At 37.1% G+C, this 11,398-nt stretch overlaps 1 protein-coding gene across 1 annotated transcript; it reads left to right on the plus strand.

Annotated features, from left to right (window-relative positions):
* Positions 5,193–8,396, plus strand: LOC109225465 (patatin-like protein 3). Its single transcript, XM_019390134.1, has 6 exons — positions 5,193–5,498; positions 6,082–6,263; positions 6,353–6,536; positions 6,645–6,806; positions 7,140–7,442; positions 7,977–8,396. The coding sequence occupies exons 1-6, from the start codon at positions 5,322–5,324 to the stop codon at positions 8,199–8,201; spliced, it is 1,233 nt and encodes a 410-aa protein (XP_019245679.1). The 5' UTR covers positions 5,193–5,321; the 3' UTR covers positions 8,202–8,396.

Genomic DNA, 11,398 nt, shown 5'->3' on the forward strand with positions numbered 1-11,398 from the left:
TGTGTGTTGTCTTGTCGGTCTGAAAAGCTGACCGTCTGCGGAAAAGCTGTTTCGTTTCAGAAAAAGTTAATATGTATAGCGCGGTTGAACACTGCGTTTTATGTGTTGTCTTGTCGGTCTGAAAAGCTGACCGTCTGCGGAAAAGCTGTTTCATTTCAGAAAAAGTTAATATGTATAGCGCGGTTGAATACTGCGTTTTGTGTGTTGTCTTGTCGGTCTGAAAAGCTGACCGTTTGTGGAAAAGCTGTTTCGTTTCAGAAAAAGTTAATATGTATAGCGCGGTCTAATACTGCATTTTGTGTGTTGCCTTGCCTATAAATAACGGCCGCATTCTAGTTATTTTCTGCGCTTAGCAATACCTAATAGCAAATTATTCCATAAAAGCAAGGTTATTTTTTTACACTTTAACAAATGTCTGAACCCCTTTATGTACCAAGGTGCGAGTGCGGCAAAAAATGCATGATGCAAGACTGTTGGGATGATGGTGAAGCTGGACGCCGCTACTGGGCGTGTATGAACAAGTTTTATAGGGTTCCCGACGAACCTGTTTGCAATTTTGAGGTTTGGATTGATGAACCCTGTCAGCAGGAATACTACAAAGAAAAGTTGCAGTATCTTCATTATTTGACCTTGAAACAGTGGAAAAGAGAGCGACAATACAAACGACAAGTTACGGAGTTGAAGGAGAAACTCAAAGAGGTGGAAGAAGAAAAAAATAAGCCGGTAGAAAATTTTAAGTGGTTGGAGCAGAGAATACTAAGCGGTGGTGACTAAACAATGACATGTATGTGTTGAGCGTAGTAGTGTATCTTTATGTTTCCCGTGTCATATGTTTTCATTAGTTGTACTGAATTTAAGTTATGTTAAGTTTCTATGTTTGTGTTTTTGTTGTACTGCCAAAATAAAGAAGAAACGGGGTAATAAAAACATAATGCGCATATTATGTAACCAACATGATTTATTATTTACATAAAATACAAAAAAAGAAAATGAATGTGTCCCACAGCCTTTGTGCTTCAATGCAGTCGCTGGCCTGAGGCGTATCCCCTCCCGCCCGGATACACTATCAGGATCATCCTCATCACGTCGCCTCTTTATATGAGGATGTACTGCAGCATGATGCTCCACAATATCGAGGCACATCAGCGGGACAGAAGTGCTCCAGATCAGTCGGCCGACCGAGCAATAATCGGGAAGGCGACCTATCAAGTCGTCGTTGTATGGTGTCCAGATGAACTATAAAATAAGAACATAAAAGTGAGTTTGCGCAACACAAGTGAATTTATACCAAGTAAGTTTAGGTACACATTTACCTGTGCGCTCTCCAGCATATCCAACACATCCCTGACAAGGGGAGGATTATGATGAGCATCAATGGATCGGTAATTTCCACGCCGGAGAACCCACCTCCTAGCTAGAGGGAGAAACGGAGGTGCTACATCCGGAGGTAATGGTGGTAGAGGTGGCTGCAACTGCAGGAACCGCTCCCAGGCCCAAACCTAACATACAAGGTTGACGTAAAGGTTAAGATAAATTTGACTAGATAGAATTGGAAGTAATGAACAGAGTATTCGAATATGTTGTTACCTGTAGAAGCGGCAGAAAACCACATACGTCGCTCTGGGTGCCCATGCTCGCCCGGCACATATGCATGTACATGTAAGCGAGAACAGCAGCACCCCAGTTGTACTGGGGTAAAGCATCTAGCAGCTGAAGATGATGTAGAAATCGCAAACTCACTAGATTTCCTGAAGTGTTCGGTAGCAAGACCCCCCCCAAAAAGAAGGAGCAGCACCAACCTCGTGTACCGGTGAATATGTAGATCATCTGTCTCGTCGGTGATGTCAGGGTGCAATATCTCCAAATGTTGTCTAATAGCTGTCAAACCCATGCGACTAGCCCCTGAATGTGCAGTCTCATCCTGTGGCCTGAAACCAGTGAGCTGCTGCAGCAAGTCCAAATACTGGGCACGCGACATATATCTCATACCCTGAGGCAGTGCAACGGCCAGCCCATCAGCAGGCAACCCATATAAAACCTCAACATCCTGCAGCGTGATGGTGGCCTCGCCAATGGGCAGGTGGAAAGTGTGCCTATTCGATCGCCACCGCTCTATCGAGGTCGTGATCAGAGACCAGTCGAGCTGCAGCACCCAATCTCAAAAATCCTATAGAAGCCAGTATCCCTCAGGCGCTGGACTACACGGGGATGGAAAAGCCTGTCCCTCATAAAGTCCCACAAGTCGTCCACTCTCCTGGCGCGGAGAGTCTGGTCCAGTAGCTCTCCCTCCCATACGTAGGCGGACCTATGATCGCCCTGTAACACTAATAGCTCATCGGAGAAAGGTCCAGGATGCACAGGCGGCACGTCCATGTCGTCTACTGTAAATTAAACAATATTAGTTGTATTTGTTTTGTAAATTAAATAATTAATTTTTAATTGGACAGAGTATATATCTATGGGTTCCAGGCTCGATATTTGAGGCCCAGTAGCACCAAGCTATCCTGAATTCTTATGTGTGTCAATTTTAATTTTTTTCATAATTTTGTGTGTTTGATTTATAAATTAAATAATTAATTTTTAATTGGACAGAGCATATATCTACGTGTTCCAGGCTCGATACTTGAGGCCCAGTAGCACCAAGCTATCCTGAATTCTTATGTGTGTCAATTTCATTTTTTTTCATAATTTTGTGTGTTTGATTTATAAATTGAATAATTAATTTTTAATTGGACAGCGTATATATCTATGGGTTCCAGGCTCGATATTTGAGGCCCTGTAGCACCAAGCTATCCAGAATTCTTATGTGTGTCAATTTTAATATTTTCATAATTTTGTGTTTTTTGTTTTATAAATTAAAAATTAATTTTGTAAATTGTAATTGGACAGAGTTTCTGTATGATCTATCAATATAGTAGATACTTAAACTACAGGGATTCTACGCTAAAAGGCTCTACATTTTACTACGCTAAAAGGCTCTATATTTTACTACGCTAAAAGGGCACTAGTCTTTAAGCAAATAAATAATCTAAACCAAATAAAAACAACAAATATATTTTAATACTATAACATTCACGAAATTACAAATAAAACAGTAAAAGAAATTTATGAACATTCTTATTAACAAAAAAAATGATTTCTCAACTTTTAAATATTTTTTTAAAACACTAATATCTTAATCCGGATAAAATAGCATACTAGTTTAATCGCAAATAAAACACAAAACAACATGGAAACACATTCAAGACAACTAATATGCATTATTATACGAGTTTCGACATATACTAAATCGAAATACCTCGATTTATGTTTTTAGAAAAGTCGATAAATTAAAATTTTGAGCCCGAAACGAGGAAACCACAACAATAAAAGGCTTGGGTTGGATGTGGGACCTACAATCTTATCTTTTTGTGTGACGGGTGGGGTCCACTCGGATGTTTCTGTCGTGAGAAGAAGAAGGGCTTTTTAATGAAGACGTTGTATTATACCGCGCTATATATAACGCGGTATTACACCGCGCTATACTTTAACGGCAGAAACACCGTTAAAGTATAGCGCGGTGTAATACCGCATTATATATAGAAATGTAACTTTTTTTTTAGCAGTAGAAATGTATTTTGAGTCCGAAAAGCCAACATTTAGATTTCAAACTCCTACATCGGGGGCATATGATTCTCGGGACTGATCCCTCGAGCTCGAACCTGGCCTTACCCGGACTCGGACTTCGGACGACTTCCTTAGTGTATAGATTGAAGGCATTCGATCTTAACCGTATACCGTCTACAAAATTCCATATGCATAACGTTAGGTAAAAGAGGAAAAAAGGAAAAGCTTTTTTCTTCTTGGACAAAGAAAAAGGGAAATGCTTTATGTTCATGCCAGTGACGTTTATGCATTGTCATTTGGCAATTGTTAGTAGTCAAAGCGCAAGGTCAATTAGTTATTAGTATGATTTGTGAATGAAAATTCTTGGGTCCTTTCATATTTCAAGTGCTATATTCCTTCGTTTCACACAGAGATTATCTTTTTTGATGCTGTAAAGTTCAAGTTTGGAGGGCTAGCTAGCACTTGTTTGGAACTTTCTAAACCCTCTTTCTTATTGTTTGCCGCGTGGAATGAATTAAAAAAATAAGACCAATTGGCAGTTGTACTACGACCAGGAAAGTTAATGGAGTCAAATTGAATTTATATTAAATAGCTCATGGGCGACCATGCTCGCTATATTTTAAGATGGATATAATAATTAATCCGAAATTTATTCCATAGTATTAAAATACGTTGAAGATTCACAAAGTAAAGGAAGTAAGTGGGATATGAGTATTCCAACTAACTTTCCAGAAGAGACTCGTTTAACAACCTTAAGTTCATCATGAACAGGTTCCTTCGGAGTCATCCAATAAAATTGGAATGATACAAAGAAAATTAGCATGGCCCTTACTGCTCAAGGATGACATGCACAAATCGACAAATGGTCTACATTTTTTAAATTGCAAAAGAAAAAAATCGTCATGAACAGTACAAACAATACTGTTTGATACTATTGGAAATCACTGGATTAAACAATATAGAACTTTTCCAACATAAGCATATGTTAAGCTAAACAGGACTTTGGTGATTTCAGCTTGCTAATTTAGTTAATATGCTTATTTGAGACTCTTTAAATACTTATATCATAGCTTTTGCCCCATGATAAAATCACACCATATTGGTGAAGAAGATAAAATAATTCTCATAATAAAGTCAACTATCGTTTTGCAAGATTTTCATAATATGCTGAAAAATAAGAAACATTTTAGCCTAATAAGAAAATGAGTCAATAGGGTCATTACTCTTCCAATATAAGTTCTTGGAATAAATAGGCCAGAAAAGTATAATATTTCTTCCTATTGGTTCAGTTTTATTGTTCCAAGCATTAGTTTCAAAATTCATGTGCCCACGTGTCCCGTTGGAATAATATGAAAGCTTTAGTAAAAGTAAAAACAACGACATAAACGACGATGAAATTACACATTTGAAAATTCCCCAAAAGTTCAAACAAGAGATAAGCGTTATAAGACACATTATGTGAATTCCCACAAAAAGTCATTCAAATTCGGGACAAGAGACTTTGATAAAGTCAGTGTCAAATATTGAGCAGCCAAGAGAGGCAATGGGCGATTATAAATACTTCCCACCTACAAAAAGACCAAATCACTAAGTTTGCTTTCTTTTAACACCTATATACACCATTCTCCCTCTGTCTTTCACATACCAGATATATATATATATATATATATATATATATATATATACACGGTAAACATTTTATTAGATAACTAAACATGGGGAGAATGGCTCTTCTAGCTGCAGCAATGACTTTGTTAGTATTAGTTTTACAACCTCCGATGGCTTTTGCTGCTACCAAAGGAAAGATGGTAACAATTTTGAGCGTTGATGGAGGTGGAATTAGAGGCATTATTCCTGGCACCGTTCTTGCCTTCCTTGAATCCAAACTTCAGGTACTTATCAATCATCATCTACTATATATTTTACTCTGTTGTTGAAACACTGTTATGGACTTTCCATCCAGCCTTGAATGGATTTGTGTGTTAATAACCCGAATCCATATTGCTGAAGAAAGGCATTGAGGAGAGAATATATCTCTGACTCAAAACGTTTTTCGAGTGCCACACCCATATATAGTAAGCCCCAACTAGTTCAAGATAAATTTTTTAACTTGGGCGTTTCCACCGTGTTATAGATTAAATTCTTGAACACTGACCATGCTTCTATTATCGGTTTTATTTTATAAGATGTTATTAAATGTACACTAATTTTTAAGAAGAAAGAAAGACGTTTCACACGTACCAAAAATACACTTTAGTTAGAACTTATGACATGTCAAGACATTTCAATAGTTATAACAAGTTAAAATAAGAAGTTTCAACTTAAAGACAAGTCTTTAGAATAAAGAAAAAATGTCGACCTTTTTTTAAACAGACTAATAAAGAAAAAATGCCATATAACTTAAACAGAAGAAGTCGTTTTATTACTTTCTTCTTATATCCTTCTCATAAACTATATCTGTATATGCTTAACTAGGAGTTGGATGGATCAAACGCAAGACTTGCAGATTATTTTGATGTGGTAGCAGGAACAAGCACAGGTGGATTAATAACCACTATGCTTACTGCTCCTAACAAAGACAACCGCCCCTTATATCAAGCAAAAGACATTTCCAATTTCTACATGGAGCACGGCCCTCAAATTTTTCCTCAAAGCAGGTTAAAACAGTAAATATAGTGACTCAGAGTTCTTTCTTTTTCTCTTTTGCTTAATACTGAAGGAAAATGTTTAATTATGAATTTTTCAGACGTAACAGCTTTGTGAGGAGAGTCACAAATTTGTTTGGGGGGCCAAAATATGATGGCAAATACTTGAGATCAATGATTAATTCAATATTAGGCAATCTTACTATGAACCAGACGTTGACTAATACTATCATACCAACTTTTGATATCAAACGCCTTCAACCAATTATATTCAGTACCGCTGATGTAAGTTTCTACTCTTTACCTAACAATATTCTTTTAATTATTACTATATTTTTTTGCTTAATGAAAATGATGGGATATCCTATATAATTTATTCAATTTTGTTTATAGGCAAAAGCAAATATATCTAAGAATGCTCAATTGTCAGACATTTGTCTTAGTACCTCGGCCGCACCTACTTATTTCCCAGTACACTATTTTGAGACCAAGGATGCTGAAGGGAAAATACGTACATTTGATCTTATCGATGGAGGTGTAGCTGCAAATAATCCAGTGAGTAGCCTTTCTAATATAAGCAATTGTATATCTTAAGATTAATTTAATTCTAATATAAGCAATTGTAATTAGTTTTAGCTTATTAGTGTTGTGATTTTGCTTTATTGAGCAGAGGGCTTCTAGAAACAGCCTCTCTATATTCACAAGTTAGGGGTAAGGATTGCGTATATACTACCCTCCCCAGATCCCACTTGTTTGTTATTAGTGCATTAATATAGCGAGCCATTTTCTTTATTTTCTACTTACTTATATTATCAGTGCGTTAAACTTTATATCTTACGTATTTATGAAATATCAGTATTGACATCCATCTTCTTTACTCTTTCGTAGACTCTGATGGCAATAACACACATTTCAAAACAAATTATGACGGGCACCTTTCAGTACGAGAATATGGAAAAAATGGACTGCAACAAAATGTTGGTTCTGTCATTGGGCACGGGTACAGGAAAGCACGAAGAGAAGTACAATGCTACAATGGCTTCTAGGTGGGGAATGCTAGGTTGGATCTACAACAATGGTGCCACCCCATTGATAGATGTTTATGCTGATGCTAGTGCTGATATGGTAGACATTCACGTTTCCACCATGTTTCAGACTCTTGGCAGTGAGAAGAACTACATCAGGATTCAGGTAACAATGACTTGACTTTTCTTAGTATGTGACAATTCAACACGAAAGAAAAGTCTATTCCTACTATCCATGGACGTTTATACATCCCTTTCTTGATTGTTATTATCATTATAATTATTTATTATTATTATTATTATAGTGGTGTCTAAGTTAGTTTGTCGTGTACCTAGACTTATGCCACTTGAAAGAGACAAATTGAGTATATAAACAATGCGGTTCAACTAAATCCTTTATTTTGGATACGTTGTATAGATATATATATGAGAAAATTACTAAGATTTAAAGAAATACTAAAATTTGAAATCATAATACTAATAATGTGAGGAATTCAATGGTAAACACATAAACGTTGAACCCATCAAAGTTAAGTTTTGGGTCGCCTCTACCACCAAATACATCTACTTCACCGGCAAAACTATTGGTAACTTTTCCCATTAAAGTTTAAGCTGATGAAAATAATAATTCACCTTAACTTTTTTGTTTCTATTGAAACGTGCATTCATTTTGTTGATTATTTGAGTTTGAATGGTACAGGACGATAATTTGACTGGAGAGGCTGCATCTATGGATATTGCAACCGTAGAAAACATGGAGAGACTTGTACAAATTGGTAATGATCTATTGAAGAAGCCAGTGTCAAGGGTCAACTTAGAAACAGGCCGATACGAACCAGTTGTTGCGGAGGGTACTAACGAAGCTGCTATACTCCGTTTTGCTCAGTTGCTTTCAGAAGAAAGGAAACTCAGAATAAACAACTAGAAAGTACATATTTGTTCAGACTGGGAAATATACTCTTAGGATTTGTCATACAAAATCCGTAGAACTAGTAAAAGACTGATTATACAAAAAATTCTTCTCCAATTGTTAAGTGCCTACAGAGTAGGCCATGTTGTAATATCAAAATAAATTAACCTTCAAATAGGGAAATAAAATAAAATTTATTTAATTGTTCTATTTTTCTTCATCAGCTCCTATCAATTGTTGTGTAAAGACTATACCTCTTAAATGCCTAAGTGGTAAAACAAGTTGTCATCAAAACATTTCTCTCTCCGTACAAAAAAGCTAAACTCGAACTCTCCGCAACAAACGGTCACCTGGAGCCGGTAATGGCTAGTTCCAACTAGCTCTGGTGACTACCATGGACAACACCAGAGGCCCTCAAGCTCCTCCCAGATCCCCAAATCCCCTGAACTACCAGATCTAATACCTAACAACCAAATCTCCAACATCCAAAAATTTTCACCGCTGCAAAGAAAAGCCATAGAAGTAGATGATAACTCAAATCAAAACCAAACGGACTCTTATGCAGATGCGCTAGGGTTCAAGGTTGGGAATAGAGCAAAATTGAAAGTGAGACTACCCCCCAGAAAGCATGAACTGATAGATCGAAAAGTTGTGATAGTTTTCACCAACGAAGAGCACGAACTTTTAGCAGAGACATGTCGATGGACCATTGTAGGTAAGTTCCTAAATAGCAGACCTTCAATCGATAGAAGTCGAGCTGAATTTGCTAGAACAATTAATACAAAAGGAGAGGTAAAAATTGGAGCTAAGGATAGATACCATGTTTTCATTGATGTTGAAAATGAAGACGATTTTAACAATATATACTCTAGAGAATTCATTCCCCTAGCTGGAGGGATCAATATGAAAATTATCAAATGGACCACAAATTTTAAGCATGGGTCTGAATCGTCCCTAGCTCCAATTTGGATTAACCTTCCAGATTTACCGTGGCACTATTATGAATGGGATGCTCTGTGTCGGATTGTTAGCCCAATAGGTATACCTTTGGTGATGGACAAGGACACAACCACGAAATCTAGGCCCACAACTGCCAAGCTAAGAGTTCAAATTGATCTAACAAAACCTTTACTTCATATGGTAAGAGTGGAGGTTAGGAATCAGTTTGGCAAAATGGAAACATTTGACCAAAAGAACGAGTATGAAACTATGCCCACCTATTGCTCACACTACAAAGTTCAAGGTCAGTCTTTAGAAAAATGTAGGGTTGTACAACATGAAAAACTACAAGAAGGAGGGCAAACTATGATGGCTGAGAAAGATGATAATGTAACACATATCATTCAGCAAAACAATGAAAAGTAGACCACGGCAACAACCAAGAACAAAGAAAGAATATATAACAGATGGAGCCTAAAAGTACTTTACCTCAGGAAGGAAGAATGTACAACCAGAACATTCAAAATAGCAAATGGCAAGATGTGGACAGAAAAAGAGGAAAAGGGATGAACAACAATGGGACATCGATGGGCCAACAACAAAATAAGAACAACAACAATGAGAAGGTAGCAGATCAAAGAACAAACAAGGGAAACAACAGAACAGAGGTCAACAATTCCTTCAATCTCCTACAAGAAGAACAGAGGATGGTCTAATGGATACCACAATCTACAAGAATGTGAATATGGAAGAACAAGACTCTACACAAGATCGCCAGGATACACAGCAACAAGAAAGAACAACAAGGTGGGACAAAGCTCAAAAAGACAAAGAAAAAGAAAAAAAAACAACAAATAGGGCTCAACCTAAGAAGTACTAGAACAAGGAATACTACCAACAACAACAAAGTCGATGTTGAACTACAAGGAGAGATGATCGGCTTAGTTATCAAAGACCCAAAGGAGTGCAATGTTATGCACAACAAAAGAAAGAAATTTGCAAAGACAATAAGCATTCTAGAGGGCATTACACTACAAGGAGAAACAAGAGACATCAGTGGAACAGTCAAGAGAAAAGGTACTAAAGAGAATGGCACATGGACCCCTATTAACATCCTCAAGATCGGGGAGGAGATGACTGGATCTAATAGAGTGGAAGATATAGATGTTGGGGAGAAAAACAAGAACAAATAACAAGAAAGTAGATACAGCATTAGTCATGAACCACCTGATCTAGATCCTTCAATAGAGGAAGAAAGATATGAATATGAAGAAGTCTTTCATGACCTAGATGTTATGGAGACAAACTCGACAATAATCAACAATGAAGAAGAAAGAAAAACTTAGTCTGATGATGAACTCACTAGGCTCAATATCAGCTTAGCCAACCAGGAATTGGAGTATCTAGAGAGTACACCAGTTTAACAAAACATCATTTTTTATGACAATCTTTCACCCAGGAACTACAAAAACCAAGGTGTGGATTTCATTCAAGAATGCCAGACCGCGGAAGAAATGAAGGAACAACAAAAAGAACCTACCCCTAGAAGTTTCAAATGATAGACACACTATCATGGAATATAAGGGGAATAGGATCTGTAGGATCTCTAGAGAGACTCCAAAACATCAAACAACAATTTCAAATCCCTTTGATTTTCTTACAGGAACCTCTTGTAGACAGTGGTAAAATGGATAGATACATAAGAAAACTAGATATGAACCATGGTTTTTCAATTGTTCAAACAAAATATGGATATTCTGGACTGCTGAAGTGGATGTTACTATAATTCAAGATAAGGAGCAACATGTCCTGATTAGTGCAAAACATCTCAACCACCCTGCTATCTTCCTAATAGTTTTCTATCCTAAATGCAATGAGGAAAGTAGAAGAGAGTTATGGCAGGACCTAAAAAATACATCCAACAAGATTCAAGGAGCTTGGGGTGTCATTGGAGAATTCAATGTTATCACCTCCAGTGAAGGAAAAAAAAGGCAGTAGAAGCTACAGAATGGAGGAAATTCTAGACTTCATAGAGTGCCTTAATGAGTGTGGTCTTCAAGATGCAGGTTTCATTGGGTCAATATATACATGGTGTGATAACAGAGATCCTCCTACTACTATTTGGAAGAGACTGGATAGACTTGTCTACAATAATGCATGGTTTGATACTATATCCAGTACTTCAGTTGCCCACCTTTCAAGAGCATGCTCTGACCATGCCCCACTGCTTGTCAAAATGTGTAATGAGGTTACTAACCATGTCAAATACTTCA

This window comes from Nicotiana attenuata, chromosome 5 (genome assembly GCF_001879085.1).
Source record: "Nicotiana attenuata strain UT chromosome 5, NIATTr2, whole genome shotgun sequence".
NCBI classification, from domain to species: Eukaryota; Viridiplantae; Streptophyta; class Magnoliopsida; order Solanales; family Solanaceae; genus Nicotiana; species Nicotiana attenuata.

Excerpts from the sequence above, each read along its gene's own strand:
- LOC109225465 (XM_019390134.1), top strand. The coding sequence starts at position 5,322 with ATGGGGAGAATGGCTCTTCTAGCTGCAGCAATGACTTTGTTAGTATTA. Across the intron at positions 6,537-6,644 it reads TTATATTCAGTACCGCTGAT|GCAAAAGCAAATATATCTAA; the intron begins GTAAGTTTCTAC and ends TTTTGTTTATAG. Across the intron at positions 6,807-7,139 it reads GTGTAGCTGCAAATAATCCA|ACTCTGATGGCAATAACACA; the intron begins GTGAGTAGCCTT and ends ACTCTTTCGTAG.